At 36.2% G+C, this 19,020-nt stretch overlaps 2 protein-coding genes across 7 annotated transcripts; one reads left to right on the forward strand and one right to left on the reverse strand.

Moving 5' to 3' along the window:
• Positions 1-104: 104 nt before the first annotated feature.
• On the forward strand, positions 105-6,246 carry LOC149490317 (uncharacterized). 5 transcript variants are annotated; one of them, XM_089702738.1, is made up of 10 exons: positions 105-586; positions 807-944; positions 1,090-1,299; positions 1,498-1,762; positions 1,888-2,066; positions 2,338-2,419; positions 2,566-2,728; positions 2,968-3,138; positions 3,584-4,427; positions 5,715-6,246. In XM_089702738.1, the coding sequence occupies exons 1-9, from the start codon at positions 560-562 to the stop codon at positions 3,609-3,611; spliced, it is 1,263 nt and encodes a 420-aa protein (XP_089558864.1). In that variant the 5' UTR covers positions 105-559; the 3' UTR covers positions 3,612-4,427; positions 5,715-6,246. The 5 variants fall into 5 exon arrangements, with proteins under 5 accessions (XP_089558864.1, XP_089558855.1, XP_089558871.1 ...); XM_089702729.1 differs by having other exon boundaries at positions 3,584-4,422; XM_089702745.1 differs by having other exon boundaries at positions 1,090-1,269; positions 3,584-4,422.
• Positions 6,247-6,274: 28 nt separating this feature from the next.
• On the reverse strand, positions 6,275-18,720 carry Wdr59 (WD repeat domain 59). Of its 2 annotated transcripts, none has more exons than XM_089702706.1 (12): positions 18,315-18,720; positions 18,032-18,239; positions 17,335-17,916; positions 16,979-17,052; positions 16,035-16,373; positions 15,557-15,928; positions 15,169-15,322; positions 10,039-10,222; positions 9,391-9,511; positions 8,997-9,251; positions 8,176-8,384; positions 6,275-6,502 (listed from the first exon to the last, which is right to left on the reverse strand). In XM_089702706.1, the coding sequence occupies exons 1-12, from the start codon at positions 18,561-18,563 to the stop codon at positions 6,412-6,414; spliced, it is 2,838 nt and encodes a 945-aa protein (XP_089558832.1). In that variant the 5' UTR covers positions 18,564-18,720; the 3' UTR covers positions 6,275-6,411. The 2 variants fall into 2 exon arrangements, with proteins under 2 accessions (XP_089558832.1, XP_089558821.1); XM_089702695.1 differs by having other exon boundaries at positions 16,979-17,055.
• Between the last annotated feature and the right edge of the window lie 300 nt (positions 18,721-19,020).

Consider the following 19,020-nt stretch of genomic DNA (forward strand, 5'->3'; position numbering starts at 1 on the left):
TATAGAGTTTAATCAAAATATAAAGCAACATATTTTTGTTTCAACGAGGATTATAATTTATAATTTTATGCCTCCGATCGATACCCATTCGCTTCGATTAGTAACTAATATTCGATTTCTGCCGCACCGTGGTGGCAATCAAAGTTGTAATGAAATAGAATCCATTAATTTCTGATCTACCTCGTTCATGTCATATGAAAAGATCTTTTTATTAGACTTCTTTTATAGGTTAAATATTTTAATAATCAGCAGTAAAATCTTCGTGAATAAAATTTAGAAACAAAAATAATAGTTACGATTGTTGCAATTGGCATTGTAGGTTACCCGGTGATATCATATAAGCAAGGAGTCCCTTCTCGTAAGGGTCGAATGATTTAAATTTATTATACTCACCGGAATTGAAGGGGAAATTAGGGACTTTACGCATGCGCCAAAATACCTAAAATTGTCAGGCTTACGAAGTGTATTTCTTTAACATGCTCCTGGCTGTTAGTGTATAAAATTTATTGAGATTATTATTGAAAATTTTTACAAACAATTTGTCGATTACAAGATATGAATGAGGACCACGTCGTTTACCCTCGAGGTAAGAATCTTTGCTTTTGTGAGGTTAGGAGGCCGTGGAAAATCGATAATTTAATAACATAAGCCTGATGATTATTTATTAATCATGCAAGGTAATGACGCACGCAATTAATATAATTTCATTAAATAGTACTAGATAACTTCACGAAAGTAGAAATTTTGGTGATTGGGTCTTGTATTTATGTTTGATGTGATGTGTGATTTTGGAAATCTTTTTTCAGGTCCTGGCCCTACTCTTCCTGACACTTATTCCATGGCCGGGACCCTCTGTATTCAAAATTACATGTTCTCGTGACAACTCGAAAATCGTAAGAAAAGTAATACAAAACAAATGGCTCCCGGTTTTAGAAAGGTTCCAGGTCAGTATATGCAATGTAGGTATATTTTGGTATGGTATGTCGAATATATCTTGTTTAAAGTGGTGTGCTTTTAATTTTATACATATTATTAATTTACAGTGGATTCATTTAGTTTTAAATCGTTCATTTGAAATATACATTTTAGGTAAAATTACCCCTGGAATGTCCGTTCCACCCTGCGCGGGACATATTTGCACCTCAACATGCGGCCAAACTTCAACACCGCTCATCCCAGTGGACATGTGCTTTCTGCGGCAAATCCTTCTACGAAGAACGACACCTTGACACACACTTTGACCAGCGACATAAGACTCACATTAATAAGGCAAGACATTTAAATGCTTTTTGCCAGCACGTATGTACCATTTTATCATATTTAATCGATTGCAGCCAATCCTTTTATATTACCTACAACCCTACCATTCCATTTGCATATCCAAGTTTAGCAAATACAAAAAAAATTAATAATGTAAGTGAGAATGTTTGCCCTTTGCACTTTCATTGAAGTCATTCCATCGTAAGTATAGGTATCTAATGAGTAATTTGTTTACAGGCCGAAGATGCAGTGTGTTTAGCAGATTACTGTGATATAATGCGGTGTCAGGTACTGATCGCACACGGGTTGCTAAGCGACGGCGTCGTACCAAGCACAGATGTAGAAGTGTGGCAAGATCTGGAGTCAGCGCGGAAAGCTCTCGCACCAGCTGCTACAAGGAGTATCGCTAAAGTACCAAGCCGCCGTCGGCAGAGAGCCCGACCTCCTCCACCCATACCAGTACCTGACTGTCCACGAACGGAGGGGGATACTCAAGAACCAGGTAAGTTGATATTAATTGTATGCAAATTATGATAAAATTTAATTGAAGTACCTAAGTATAAATATCAAATAGTGTATCATATAAATTTTTATTTGAAACATTAACGTACATATTTCTTTTTGAAGTAGAAACTCCAGAAGAGAAAAAAAGAGAGGAGAGCGACGGTGATACAAATCAAACGGCAGAACTCTGTGATGCTGACACTGTTGAATCGTCTCTGCCGCCGGACAGTCGGCAAAAGAGGCTTGCCGATTTACAGGCAGAGCGTGCTGCCTGCGACCCTAATAAACTTCAGGGTTTAAAGGTATTTCACTATAACGTAAGATTTACGTCATATTGTATTGTGTGGTGTTAAAACCACCTGAGATAACAGTAAAGATACCTTTTTATTGAGAAAACATACTTCATAATGTTATTTATTAACTAGGAGCTTCACTTGTGCAAATTTGGATAGCAAACAATGGAATTCAGAATATTCCACAGTACCTAAATAATGATAAATAATGACTATTTACCGTTATTAACACAAATAAGCTATTTTATTAGTTAATTTCCTAAAATAATGATTTTTCTAGGTGCGCTGTGAAAAGGTTGTGCATTCATGTATCGCGACTCTTCTTTTACATTTAACACAACCACAATTTACTGAACTTGAAGGTAATGTCCAAAGAACTGATTATTTATTAACAAAAGTAGCCCTTGTAAACTTTTTATCGAATTTAATGATAAATGCAAGTTTAATTAGCTTTGAAAGTATTATTATTTTAATGAATATTGTTTTTAATGTAAAACTACTGTTTCAGAGGAGATGCAGCGCGCTGTTTGCTGGTACCTAAGTTGCGACCGTTACTGGGAGGACACGACGCCCGCTGCCCGCGCTTTTCCTTGGCCACTGTTGTTGGCACTGGCCACGGGACTTGCGCTAGCTTTGTGCATGTGCTACTATATCATATGGATTGTGTTTGAGTAAGTAAATATAAGTATAGAGGGTAGCTTTTTTTCTCAAATCTATCTTTTCGCAATTCTGCCGTTATTTTCATTAAATGTGATTGTGATGTGATCCCAATAAATGCATCAGCTAACTACAATGAGTCATTTAATTTTTCTTGGGTACAATCCCATCAAAACGTGGCATGTATATCTATGTATCGGTCCATTCTATCCATTCGGAAATTTAATCACAAATAATTGAATATTATCTGTAGCTCAGAAGAGGGTAGCATAGCGGGTAGCGCGTCCGTTTCCATGACGACACACTCTTCCCCGGCTCGCGCCGAGAGACTCGGGGGCGAAGACGCAATGTTGGATGACGAACACGACGACCATTACATTTATGTCACATACCCGCCAGAATTGAAACGGAGGCTTCTAGAAAGGTACGCTAAAAACATCACCCTGATTATACTCTCTCCGTATATAAGACAGACGAGAGTAGATTGAAGGTTATTTTATGATTAATAGGTGTTTTATTAAAATATGCAATGTTACGATTAGAAACTAATTATACATAGGTATTGAGATTATTGTATCAAATCTGGAATAGTAGGTAATGTTTTGCATTCAGCATATAATTACATACCTACCTACTTTATTATCTTCTAGTTATTCGTAAAAAATATTTGCATTTTACTACAAGTCGTAAAGTAATTGTCTTTTTAGTGTGTGTTGTTGCTATATTGTGTTTGTGTCTCTTTATAATTACCGTATGGTTGAGTGTACAATGTTTTTAAATTAAGATTGTAGGTAGTTGTTTTTTTTTACATAGACGCATATTATGTAGATGGGGAATGAATAATAAACTAACAATTGTTATTGTTTTAGCTGCTACAATAGAACGACTCGTCTTTGAGAAACGACCGCTCATCTCATTTCGTCGTGCATGGTTTTTAGTTAATATTTAAATAGACATATTGGTATGTAGTCATTAGAACAAAGACAGTCTGATTTAGCCAAATGTACCTACCTAATGTAATCGTCTTCTGTGCCTTCATTTGACTTTATTTTGTATAACGTGACATATTTATGTAGAATATCGTTATAACTTCTAATCTCTTGTGACTTTTAAAATGTAGAAGAAATGCCTGTTATAAATGATGATATGTATAATATTGTATTCCGCAAGTATCTATTGCATTATCATAGATAGGACTGTCTTTTCTTGTTTTTAACGCGTTCGTTTAGTTTCTCGTAAAATACATACTTCTATCTATCTATTTAGCCTAAAAATATTAATAAAATAGAAATCAAGTGATAAGGTACAGAAAATGATTAAGTCCAATACACAAATCGCTCGCACAATAGAATTTCTATTTACCTACATAGTCTAAAATCAAAACTTAAATAATGTAAATTTCGTGTAATTTTTAAGTTTAGAGTTTGTAAAATTTTATTTAGAAGTAGTTCGCTTATTGAATAAAAATGGTGCCTATTTTGTATAAACATAGGAAAATGTAGCGTTCACTTTTTATAGGTACTAAATAGCAGTTTGTTTAAATAGATTGTTTTTAAAACAAATGGGTTTGGCTTTGTATTTGTATCGTGTTATCGTTTAAAGTATTTGTAAACCTAATCAGTTAATTAACAAATGTAATATTTAGATAGTTGATTAAAATTAACTTTTTGTTCACGGTATCCTTTGTTATTACATTTAATCAGATTTGGTTACGTGGGCCACACTGAAAGTTTTGCGTAACTAATAAATAAAACAATTTACTTGTCTAATATTATATTTACTACTTTTTAAAGTATTCTCCGTTACATTTAAAACACTTTTTCATCCGTTCAAACCATTTCTGGAAACATGAGGACCATTGGTTCGAGGGTATGTTTTCTGCGTGCTGTTTGAAAGCAACCACGGCCTCTTCTGGCCACGTAAATGTCGAACCACTCATTGAATCATATATTTTTGGGAAAAGGAAGAAATCGCAAGGTGCTAGGTTGGGACTGCGTGCGGCATGAGTCACATGCTCTATGTTTTCAGAAGCCAAAAATGACTTTGTTTTGTTCGCGGTGTGCGCCGAAGCACTGTCATGGTGCAACAAGATGCGACTTCTAGGTCGCTTTTCTCTTATTTTTTCTAAGACATTGGGCAAACAAATAGTGGTGTACCACTCAGCATTAACAGTCTTTTGTTACTCGAGTGGGATAGTGCAGACAGGATTCGTCTTAGAGAAAAATAATGCAATCATTTGTTTGGCGACCCTTCTCGCCTGCCTCAATTTGGTTGGTTTGCTGTCACTTTCAAACACCCACAAAGAATATTGGTGTTTTCTTTCTGGAATATAACCATGTATTCATATTTCATATCCTGTCACGATATTATACACGGCATTAGAATGTCCGTAATTGTACTTTAATAGCATTTCTTAACACCAATCTACTCGATGTCGTTTTTGTTCTGGAGTGAGTTTGGGAGCAATCCACCGGCAACCAAGCTTCCTAACTTTGAAATGTTCATGTAAAATTTTCTGAATTTGGCTCATACCAATCCCCAAATGTCCTCGAATCTCCTAATAAGTGATATGGCAATTTTCTTAAATTAGTCGTCTGACGGTAGCCATATTTTCCTCCGTGATCGCAGTTGAGGGTTGACCTTCACGAATTTCATCATGGAGAGAAACACGGCCGCGATGAAATTCAGCATATCAATGCCTTACAGTGCTCAAATGAGGTGCTTCCCTCCCAAAAGTATTTTGAAGGCGAGCAGTGCAAGCTTTCGGAGAAAGCGAACTTTTAAAATCATCAAAAATCATCGCCCTAAAATTGTTTCGTGTTAGTTCCGTTTTTGCTACGGACAACGAACTTCAACTTGAGATAAAAAAAAATTGACAAGTGCTTCCCACCAAATTTTTTTTTCCTCAACTTATGAGACTTCATATGTTAAAAAAATAGAACATTCGAAATTCAAACATTTATGGGTGGCCAGAAACGCAAAACTTTTAGTGTGCACTAGGTATTGTCTTATGTCTGCGATTACATCTTGTACCTGATAATTAAAACGCCATTTAAGAATTGTAAGCGTTTAAAAGCACAAACCATTAGAATTAATATATCAAAGGCAATAAGACTCAGTCATTTATATTAGAAGTTATTAACTTGTATGCAATTGGCACCTTTCTTTGCTTTTATAATTAATTGTCTCTGATTGGATCTTTGAAGGCTTTTTGTTTTGTAAATCCTATTTGTTCTTTTTATTTAGAAACAACAAAAATTAACGAGCTATGTTTGTTGTTTATATTATAATTGCTTATTGTTGTAATTTCTTTACCTTTATAATGTTTTTACATTTATCAATTGGATTTTGCAGAAAATATATGGACCTTCATAAATAAGTACTCTGTGTTCTTATTTTATTATTATAATAATGCTTCAATGAGACTGAAGAACTCATTAATGATAGTGTTAAATTTTAAGATAAAACCTACTTTTTAACTCACTTAATCTAAGATACTCATTGCACAGTTAATTTATTTAAAAAATGTAATTTACGAAGTTTGTTAAATAAAGTTCTGATTGAAAGTTGAGATGTTTTTATTCAGTGTAAAATTTTATGTTACAGTCTTTGTTATAAATAATATTTATATAATTTCCTCTAGCTTTGCTATAAATTAAAACGAAATATACAAATAGGCAGGCAGGCAAAATTATTTTCATCCGTATTTAACGCCCTTCCATCCCGAGTTTCCTTCCATTACGCACTTGCAGCCGCACCCCGTTGGACAAGTATCGTGTTGCGCGAACCTATAATAAATATTTGAACGTTAATTAACAATAAACAATGATTTTAATTTCCAAAATATTATGTTGGATAGAAATTAAGAACGTAGATAGAAAATAATAATTCTAAGAGACACGAAGTAACGTGCGTTTTGTAACATTAGGAGAGTCGAAGACATTTAGCAAGCTACTACATTGAGAAAGGATAAGTAGCCCAAAAGGACAGGAGAAGTCTCTGATTTGAACTATTCAATCTGTTTATATTGCATATAATTTTCATGCCACGTACGTTTGTCCGCTGTGGATACTCTGAACCGTTTTAAATAAAGCACATGAGCAGTTTTATCCAACTTGAAAGATTATAGGATATACTTGATAAATTGAACTGTAGATATAATACAACAGTCGTACTGTCGTAGTCATTTCGTTATATAGCTGTTCCGAACAAACCATAGTCCACATTGACAAGTTAAAGCAAATGAATGGAAATAGCTATAATTTTAGTGACTGATTTCTGTCTTCAGAATCTGGGAAGGAGATTTTGGGAGATTTTTGACAAATTTAATGAACAAAAAATTAAACACGCATTTCCACAAGACAAAATACACACAAGTAATATAGATTCATATTTGGTGCCGTTATAAAGCACCTATTATTTATGTGAAGCGCAAAGAATAAATATAGAAACAGAGTTACTTTTGCATGTATAATCTGAATCTGAACAAAAGACTAATATCGTAATTATTTTACGAAACGTTGAATCATGCATGCCGTATTACATAATAATTATTTATGCAATAAAAATAATTTCTGACGGCAAGGGGCGCCAGGTGATCATCCTAATACCATGCGCGTACTTATGGTATGCACCGCATGACTGCATCGTCGTACGGACAACATGCGTAATGCGCGTAGTAGCTTTTCGTAGACGTCGTTCCGATTCGATTCATTCAAACCTATGTGTCGCGAGAGGATGCATATTCTATGTGATTTTACGTGTTTTCTACGCATATCGATATGAATAACATACGATATATAAGAAGTATTCGCGGTAGGTATGCTGCGTGATGTGGGGCTCTATCCAATCACCTAAATCCACAAGACGCAACTACGTGCGCGGGTGCGTAAAAACATCCGCACGTCGATTCAAATCTGTACTCTTCTAAAATCTATTTTTCAATCCTTGGTTAAAACTTATTCGTCGAATAATGTATAAAACTACCATTTTAAAAACGTATTCTAATTGCCCGTATTTGACAGTTTACGTGATATTTTAATATTATTGTGTAATACTTTATTGGACGGATGAGTTTAATCCAAGCATTAAAAAATCGGCCCTAAGGCATTGAGGTATTATTACTAGAGAGGGCATCACGAACAAAATCTGTGCGACAAGCGCGGCGGCGCGGGGCGGCTAGTGAGTCATACAGTTTGTAGATATTCTGCCTCTTATTACTTAAAAATTAAAACCAATCAATGTACCAATAAATATTGTATAACTTATTAAAAAAATATGAATAAACTTATCAATTAAAACTAATTAATGTAACAAATAAAAACTGAGTTTGAGACGATTGACTCTAACTCGTGTTAAAAAAAGTGTAGAAGCGATGTCCTCTCTAGTACGTAGTACATTGTCAATGCCCTAAGGGTATGTAAATAGCATTTGCTTTAATCGCTTTAGAGCGGGCACTCACCAGGCGAGCATGTGCCTTGCGTGTCCCGCGTGCGTGCACAGCGCGCAGGCGGCGGCGAGCCCGCGCACGGGGCGCGCGCACACGGCGCAGGGCAGCGCCACGCGGCACGCCGGGCAGCCCGCGCCGCGCGTGCACGCCCCGCACCGCCCGCACTCCCACGCTTCCCCTTCGTACTGGATGTCGTACTTGCAATGGACCAACTTCATTACCTGGGTCAATACATAATTATTATTTAAGGATTACCAACATTTGTCATTGACTGAAAAATTAGGACACAAGTTGTGTACAACGCATCGTGAACGTCATCTTAAACATAAGTTGGCGAGGAGCGAAGCAACAAGCGATTTAGGCAAAGACGTTATACTATTAACTAGACTGTGCACCATGGCGCAAAAACCGGTCCGAGTGAGAGCGTTCACAAGCCAACTTGTCCTTTTCTAACTAGGTGACAATGGCTCAACAAAATAAGGTACGAATTTCTTGAAAAGCAAGTTAGTAAATGTCCAGTACATATTATATTGATGATGCGCTACCTAATTTTAATGTATAGATTTTCTAGATAATGTGACGAATATAATTTATTTCATTCCAACCGTTTTTCGGAATAACATACATTTACTAGGAATTATATACAATGCCGGATTAAATACATTGCCGGTAACATAATATGTATAATAATCCTTAAAAACGTATATTATACATTAAATTTCATCAAAATCGGTCCAGTAGTTTATGCCTGAAAACCATACATACATACAAACCTTTCCTCTTTGTAATATTAGTATAGATAGTATAGAAGTATAGATTTACAAGTTACTCACCTCAGTGCGTTTATATAACAACTGCCATCGATGTAAAACATCCGCATACGTTCTCTTGAAACAATGGTAAAGATGTACAGTCGCCTCGTCAAGCACACAGGCAGAGTTTCTATCAGACTTCATAAGAGAATAGTCCGTGTTTAAATTTTCCGCTTCAGAACACGAGTTACTACGCAATATACTTGGCAGTGTCCAACCGTCAGCGCTTATCTCGCTGTATTGGTTTATTGTGTTGTACGGTGATGTATTATTACCCTAAAATAAAAGTTATAATGAGTTCATATTGAACATGCAAAATTTTAAAATTGAATAAAATAAAAGGTAAAGTTTAAAGTATGTATTCTTGAAAAAACATTCAATTCTCAATTGGATAGTTTTATGTTTCCTAACTTACATAACTAGACGTACTAATAGAGGATTGAGAACTGGAACTGCTTGAGTCGTTGAATACCGCAAAGGCACAAGTTAGCATGGCCGCCATTTGTAGATCGAGTGATTTGGCATAATGTGATATTCTGAAAAACAAAATTAAAGATGATGTTGAATATATGATTGGCATGAAACACTGCCAATAAATCGCATCGTTTTCTATTTTAATTGCAAATGAATCATGGATATATTTGCATTGAGCTTTTAATTTTTGCCATGTCGAAAATCAAGATGCCCTATGTCTTAATTTCACAGCTTCACAAAATGATACTCACAGAAATTGATATTTAGTTTGAGAGGACATACACTTAAAATGCTTTATTTTTCGCCCCGCAATGCGAAAGACGCGGGTTCTAATCCCGCCGCTTAATTTTTTATTTTTGAAGTGAAAACTTCTTTAGCGGCGTTGGGTATAAAATCTTAAACTCGCGTCAGGACACGTGGCCTGATCGAAAAAGCATAAGAAGGCTTTTTTTTTGTGCCCTTATATTCCATGCGTATTAGACGGATACCATTCCAAAATATCAAACATGCTGAACGTTTATAATCAAGTTTTCACTTCTGCCGGCACTCCCGGAGTGCAACCCGTCTTTTTTTTAATTCTCTTACTCACAGAGTCTGCAGCAGGTTACAGCACAGCGGATGCCCCGCCCAGCCCATGGTCTCCTCGCTGGACATCAGGTGGTCCACCGGCTGCACGCTGAGCGCCTTCGCCACCAGCGCCGCGAGCGTCCACGTGTGCGATAGCTCCTCTTCACCTTCGTCCGCTGATACTTTGGCATTGTGTTCACACATTTCTGCGAAAATATTTATTTATTTATTTATTTTATTTAAAAAACATCACATGTCATTACAGGACAATGCCCAATGCGACAGAGATACACTTTACTATACAATATAAACTTAGCTAACTTAAATACTAAATTGAAAATATTCATACAAAAATCAACATGGAAATAGAAAATTTAAATAACTTTTTTTAAGAATAACAGATTAACTGTAGTATCACCCTTGCGAATTCACTCATAGGACAATAAAATAAGTCCGCTCTTTCGTGCGCTTCATTTATGATGCGGATCGCCCGTACTATTGGTGTATTCGCAAGAAGGTTGGTTCGTGCTGTGGGCACAAGCAACAGTGGTGAGCGGTGCCGCTTCCACGCGAATCTGGTGGGGACGCAGAAACTCAAACATTCAAGTAGTCTTGAGTTCTGTTCCCTACCACGAAGAAGACTTATTACATAGACGGCAAGCGAAAAATCTCGCCGTACACTCAATTTATTGTACCCCACCATACCCAATACAAATAAGGTGGGGTACATCAACGGATAAAAAGGATATACCCCATATAATTTTAAATATAGATGTCTCATGAATTTATTTTGAACTCTCTCCAACATTAAATTATATTTGTCCTCATGAGGAGCCCAAACTGCTGCATTGTGTTCCGACTTCTTACTAAAGCTTTGGTCTGGTGATCATGACGCACAACGCTGAGGTATGCGCCCCAACGCAGCGTCACGACGCAGCATTTACCGTCCCTGCGGAGAGGTGGTCAGTTGATTTTGCCGCAGCTACCAAGGTAGACGTGAACATGAACAATTTTGCTGTAATTATCAAACTTCTATGTTTTTTGTCTTTATTTTTTTATAAAGAAGGATAGCTGCAAACTAATTCTATTAAATTGTCCTCGAAAAAATTCATATTGTCGCATTCATATATGCCGTGACGCATACCCGCACACCGCAGCGTTCAATCGAGAATGACGCCGCGCTGTGCGGGAGTACACCTCCCCACTCACCGCGCTTGCCCTTCGCCGCGGACGCATACTGCGACGGAACAAGAGAACATTGTCGACGTTTTTCATATGATTGAGTGTCCGGCATCGCAAACCGTATACCTCAGCGTTGTGCGTCATGATCACCAGACCAAAGCTTAACGCGTTATATAGGACCTTGAGTGTTGTAATGTTAGTGAAATCTTTGGCCTGTCTCAAAACAAATCCAAGGTTCCTGTATGCCGTTTTACATGTTTTTATTATATGTTCACGAAATCTTAGATCAGCAGAGAACCAAACGCCTAAGTCCCGACCCTGCGTCATACGCTGAATTGAGACCGGACCTATTTTGTAGTCATACAAGAGAGGAGACCGAGTACGATGGAAACTCATTACCGAACACTTATTAGGATTGAAGTGAAGCTTGTTTTGACTACTCCAATGAAGGATCCTAGCAACATCATTTTGTAGGCGTTCACAGTCTGACAGATTTCTTACTTCGGCGTATAATTTCAGATCATCTGCGAATAGCAAACACTGACCATAAGTGAGGACGTCTGACAGGTCATTAATCATTATAGTGAACTCTAATGGACCGAGGTTACTACCCTGACTTACACCTGATCTAGTGAAATATGACTGCGATTCGCAGCCATTATAGTCGACATATTGTTGTCTGTCTTTCATATAGGAGGCCCAGAATTTTATCAATTTCGGAGTAAATCCCATCTTCGCAAGCTTTCCCAATAGCACATCATCATCTACAGTGTCAAAAGCTTGATAATGAAAATATAATACATATAAACAAATGAAAATATATAATAATAACTAGCGGTCCGCCCCGGCCCGTGGTACATATTTACGTTTTCTCTACATAAGAACCATCATCGTACTTCAAGGAATATAATAAAAAAAGAATAATCGAAATCGGTTCAGCCGTTCTCGAGTTATGCGCTTACCAACACATTTTGCGATTCATTTTTATATATAACTAGCGGTCCGCCCCGGCTTCGCCCGTGGTACATATTTACGTTTTCTCTACATATAAACCATCCTCGTACTTCAAGGAATATAATAAAAAAAGAATTATCGAAATCGGTTCAGCCGTTCTCGAGTAATGCGCTTACCAACACATTTTGCGATTCATTTTTATATTATAGAAGATAACGTTTATGTCTTATCATTTTCAAAGGCTTATATAGTATACATTATACATACATATGTTAAAGGTTTATTGCCAAACAAAAAAGTATAAGTGGCACCCGTTTTAGGCTAAGTTCAAAGAACTTGCCTGTGTAGAAAGGCAGGATAATTGGACATGTTCGCAAAAAATTTTAAAAATTAAAATACTTGTTGAAGTTATCGTGAAATAGGGTCCCATCAAATACCTCCTATGATATGCATAAATTTTACTCAATTGCTAGTTTACAAAATAAAAATATATGCGATTAACTTGCCATTTCATTCCCTCTCTAGTATACCTATATTAAGAAGAGCTGGAACGTCAACACATTTACACATTGCACATGTTAAGCCGGGAGATACTGACACAAAATTTCGGGTCATTTGTAACAGGATGGCGGTCTAGAGGGGTCTTAGTACGCAATGACAAAAAGAAAAATGATGGTCAGAACACTGGTACCGGTGGACTAGTCGCGTGGGCGTTAGTCACACTCGTCGGATAAATAGCGAAAGTCCAACGATTTGTAACACAAAAATTTTAGAATTTACCGATAGCCCTTAAAAAAAGATGTAGGCGGTAGTGTCATGCCATACTTTTACGATGTGACTTACAGTCCGCCTTACCGACGTGAATGCGTTGATTTAAAAAAACAATTCAACCATTTGTACCGGGCTAACTTTTGCACAGGTAACCATCGTCGTGCAGCCATTTACTAAAATCGCCATGCCATACTTTTCGGACGATTCCAAATAGTCGCCATACCTCGGAAAATGTGCAAATTTTTGAATTTTTTTTTCTCGCCAAACGATTTGTACCACCCTACATTTTTTTTTCAACAACTCCTGAATGATTATAAATAGAAGTGTGATAATGCCATACCTGTGGGAGGTGGCGAATGTGTATAAGATTTTTTTCTTATTGTAAGATTTTATTCGTAGTTTGAACGATTTGTAGCAGTATGGCACTAATTTTTCCCTCTATTAAAAGTATGGCAAATATAATAATGGTCACGTTGCATCATATACTTTCCAAAAATGCCGTACTGGTCAACAGCAAACAACCGACCGACCGACGACGACAAATCGCCAATTCTTTTCATTTTTTTTACGTCTTGGCTTAAGTCTTACAATCATCCGCCCCATGTTTGCAATCTGCGATATTTTTTTCTAGGTAGAATTGTATACAAACAAACAGAATATAATGATCCCATACTGTAAAAAATTATTTTACGTATTGTACAGTCGTATTTTTGCAACGTGACGAATAAATTAATTTTTCAAGTATGGCAGCACTTTTTCCCCCTACTAGAAGTATGGCAAATATAATAATGGTCACATTTTATCAAATACTCTCCAAAAATCCAAATGCAATACTGGTACAAATTGTTTGGCGAAAAAAAATTTTTTTTTTTCAGATTTTCGGCGGTATGGTGGCCATTTGGAATCGTCCGAAAAGTATGGCATGGCGATTTTCGTAAATGTCTGCACGATGATGATTACCTGTGCAAAAGTTAGCCTGATACAAAATATGGTTGAATTGTTTTTTTTTTTAATCAACGCATCGCGTCGGTATGGGGGGCTGTAAGTTGCACCGGAAAAGTATGGCATGACACTAGTCACTACCGCCTACATCTTTTTTATGGGCTATCGGTAAATTCTAAAATTTTTGTGTTACAAATCGTTTGACTTTCGCTATTTATACGACGAGTTCGACTAACGCCCACGCGACTAGTCCGCCGGTACCAGCGTTCTGACCATCATTTTTCTTTTTGTCATTGCGTAATAAGACCCCTGTAGAACCGCCATTCTGTTACAAATGACCCGAAATTTGTGTCAGTATCTCCCGGCCTATGTGTAGCTTTTATTTTGCAATTGTTTATAAATACAGGGTGATGTAATTGGTGTAGTACGAATACCTAAAAATCTATGAAGAATTTTGTGATACAGTAAATCGAAGAATTATAGACTATTTTACAGTATTTAATGTTAAAAACTGTTAAACTGTTATGACGATTCAAAAGTGCTTCTAGAAGAAGTCTAATTGTATAAATGTTTGAGTTTGAGTTAAGAAAACCAATAGTGTGAAAATTATACAATAAACATGTAACACATATTTGTTAGCGCGTATTGGTAGGTATTACGTACTTACTACAAATATAATATTTCTTAGATAGATATCTAAACTCGACTGTATATTACTCGACCAAAGTCAGGACAAGTCTGCTCCGCAACTGCAGAAGACGTCCGTTATTTAAATCATTATCAAAACAACCATCCGTGTGTTGGGAGTGAGCGTACACGTGTTATTTGTATTGTTTTTATGACCTGAAATTTAATTATTATTTGATAATTGAATGATTATTAATACTTTTATCCAATTGATTATTATTAGAATAAATAATTAAGTTCATCAATTGATTTACTTTTAAATTATATAATTTTACAGGTAAATTATGAGAGCTTTCATAATTATATTTGCATATATTTATCTACAACGCACCATTTTACAATTCAAGTCTAAAATGAAACTAGAGTCGCATTTATTTTTGAACATACTGTAAGTGAAATTGCATAAGTGTGAGTACTGTGAACATGCCAGCTTTCCTTAATTGACCGATATTGTTGAAGAGATAGCTAAATTTGAAATCGAAATCCACGCAAATTCGTTCGGTAGTTCAGGCATAAATGAATATCAAAGAGTAGCTTTTCCCCAAAGTTTTCGAAACAAAACATATTTAATTCCTACAACAAGGTATGCAAAGTTGAGATATCCAAAGCTACTTACCAACTGGATTGTCAGGGTTGATAATATACTTCTCGGCAAGTGTTCTGTTTAGTAGGAATAAACTGTCAGCTGAGTACAGGACGACTCGAGGCGATGAGCAGCCAGATATACTGCCGCGGCTGCGCATACTGCCAGCTCGGCGACTTTGAGCTTTCTGTGTATGTAATAGAGCTTTTATTTGATAATAAATGTAACAGAACTATTCATTGTGAATGTGTGAACGCTTTGACAAAAATCGGTCGAATTAAATTTCGCGAAATATTTTGCTAGGTAACATTACAAGGAGTTTAAAAGGACATTTACATAAATTTTACCTTCGTTTTTTCTCCATTTATTTAATTAGATAGGGCCCTAACAAATGAATAAGCTAACTCGAAAATTCACTTACCCAACGATCTTGAAAATAGAATGTAGTGATAGAATTCGACGCGTGCCTATGGTGCAGCTGTGGGAAACCGGAGGCGTTTGTTGGTGAAGGAGTAGTTGTAGCATGTGGAGACACAGAACTGTACCCAGTTCCAAACAGCCCTGGAGTCAGAGATAAGGACGACATCGACCTTGGCGTCCCACTCTCGTGTTTTAGAGATAACCGCCGGGCATTGGCTGGTCTATTGAATACGACTAGTGTGCTAACACCGCACCATTTAGCGCTGCATGTACGAGGGAATGGGATGCAAGAATCACCTGCATTTTCACTCTCAGACTGACTTCTTTGGCTTGATTTCATTGAATCTGAATCGTCGGATGACTTCACTGGAATCTAGAATATAAATTGATTAATATTTTTATTGTATGATAATTTTCGATGACTTTAAATTATCATTTCCTTGATGTTTTTGATTTTTTTGAACAACTTTGAGCCATACCTCATCTATTGAAGTTGCCAAAGTTTTCAAACAATACAGCAAACATCTTTGGCCTTCTTTCTTCTTACGATATGCAGTTCTGTTAATAGCTTGCAATATTTTTATTGTGGTAGCGCTGTCTACATTTGTTCCCGATAACCATGAGAACTTTGGTATTGTTTGTTCTGTCACATTTCTCGGGAACGTAACTTGCAAGTTTGCAATGTATCCGTTGCGCTCTGAATGTATCTGACAGGTGCGAGTTTCAATATTCATATCTGTTACTTCAATATTGGCCATTTCTCTTATTGATTCAAATTCTTCATCTATGGAGGTAGGTGTTTTATGTACAATTTTGTTCTGTAAAGATAAATTTTATTTTTCCAGTTATTAGTTAGTTTAACAGTTAAAGTTTGTATAGCTTAGGCCTATTGTTCACGGCCGCACGAAAAACGCAAAACGCGACGTTGCCGCTCCGTCCGCGTCGGCACGGTTATAATTGTTTACGCAAGATGCAAGCTTTTATCTTGCAATTGTTAATTTATGAAAGCGTGCTTGATATTCTAGAATATTCTAAAACTGCACGCGTCCATGTCGCGTCCTAGCCCATTGTCCGCAACAATAAGCTATTGCCATATAATGACACTTTTACTAACTTTAAATACCATAATCAAATTAAAACATAAAAAACGAAATTGTAAAGGCATTGTAGGTGCAAGTGAGCTATGTATACACACACAGTAATAAAAAAGTTCCACTTATAAAGTGATGTGTTAGGGATATTGTAAGATAGTTTTCTTGCCATTACAATAATAAAAATAGTAATAGGATGGTACTATTACCTTTTTCTTATGGATTGCTTATTGTTTTAATAATAAAGATTTATTAATAATAGTGTTTGTTTAGTTATATCTCTCAATAATTAAAACTATGTCAATGAATATCACTTATCAAAACTAACTTACCATTTGAATTTCCTGACCTTTGTTATCATTCATTGACATGTCATTCATTGAACTTATGGTAGATGCATAGCTTGCTGCTGAAACAATTTGTTTAGAATTATATGACTGCATTTAAAAGCAAAGAAAATTATGCATCATTATTATACAGAATTTAGTTTTTTAGCCATTGACAATTAATAATAACATGTGCAGTCCATCCTATTGAAGATGAAAAGCTGTGTAATAAAATAAAGAGGTTCTAACAATTACATATTTCAATAACAATCAGAATTTATCCCGTTTAAAAAAGCTACACACTGCAAAAATGGGATAGAATTAAATTAAAAAATACTTAAAATAACAACTGATTTCTTTACCATCACTAATATTATCTTCTTCATGCTCTACATCATCAGGAAGAAAATGGGAACACATTTTCAGAAGGGACGGATGCATTGTCCATATCCTTAGTGTTTGATCTCTCCCCCATGTTATTAATTGATAGTTTGAAGGCAGGGTATTGGGCCTCCACACCATTGTCTGAACAGTATCAGTGTGCCCAGCCAGCCTATGAGTTAATGTGCCTTCTATCCATATTCCAATCACACCAGCTTGTTCAACCCTGGGTAAACCTCCCCACCCCACACCAATTGTCAATAACCCACTACCAAACGGAGTATATATAGCTCTCCATACTGGAAAATTAGTCATTATCACATTTTCTGGCCTCCTAGCATTATTGATATCAAAATATTTGATGCTCCCATCGTGACTTGAAGTGACTAGTTGATATTCATGGTGAGGACTCCAATCAACGCCATGAATCTTACAAAGGTGTGCTGATATATAATGCAAGGGTGCTGAATTTTTACGATAGTCCCAAACTTTAATATCACCATCATGGGCAGTGGCAACTATATGTGAAGCTACTTTATTCCATTGGACTTGAGAAGCACCAGCTGTAACAAACAATAAAAACCTTTATTATAGTTTTAAAAATAATATTGATATACTCAATACAATGTAGATTTTAGTACATAGCACAAGATAAACAAATAATACTTTGTAACTCACCAACAGCACAAAGTGAAACAACTGGTTTCCTTGAATCTCTTAGATCCCATAAATGAGTAAATGTATCTATTGAGCATGTGGCTATTAAATTATGATCCTGCCGATGGAAATGCGTGTCACTAACTACACGAGTGTGACCTTTCAATGAACATATGCAAGTCAAGTCATTGCCTGCTCGCCATTCATATATGTCTACTCGCTGATTACTCTGGAACACAAAATACAAATTCATAAATTGTAAATAATTTTATGAAAGAAGTTATTCTGTATTTAGGTTACATACCGCTATGGCACACAATTTTTGTCCAGGGTATGTCTGACACCATTCAGCACCTGCTGCGTCGTATTTACTATGCCGAGGATATTTTTTGATTATGTCCCCGGTATTATCATCAATGCTTAGCTGTTTAATCGCTAGCCATCTTCGCCCAGCTAAAAGCACATTATTGCCTGAATAATCAACGGACATAGCCGTAGCCTGTAATTCTCTGTATTCCCATTTCATGATCTCTGAACTCCAATGAACAGACATTTTTGTTGCACTATGATACTACCTACATAATATAGAAAAATATCACAGGTAAGATCGTTCAATCATTAATTCTATTTAAACATTTTTTATTAATATTTGTAAATAAACGCAAATTGGGAAACAAATGTGACTTTGACGCATTTTATTTTTTTTAACACTACTATCTGCTGTCAAGTGTCATCTGTCAATTATGCAAATGACATTGATAATCAGCTGTCCTCTCAAATGGTGGTCCTTGTACGTGTCCTACAGGGTCTTAGTACAGGGTGGTCCTATGCACAGAACCACAGAGCAAGTAATATAAGCAATTTGTGCAATACACGCGCTCTATACTATTGTAATCTTAGATCATTAAGTAATGGATAACACTCGCAGGCGTTTCCCCTTTTGCCGAGGTATAAGATTATTCGAATCGAAAAATCTTATGCTTTCATAAAAACTACTTGCGGAATCGATT

The sequence above is a fragment of the Colias philodice genome, chromosome 2 (genome assembly GCF_061535455.1).
Source record: "Colias philodice isolate Cphi_HAF_F1 chromosome 2, ilColPhil1 Martin Lab GWU primary, whole genome shotgun sequence".
Classification (NCBI taxonomy): domain Eukaryota; kingdom Metazoa; phylum Arthropoda; class Insecta; order Lepidoptera; family Pieridae; genus Colias; species Colias philodice.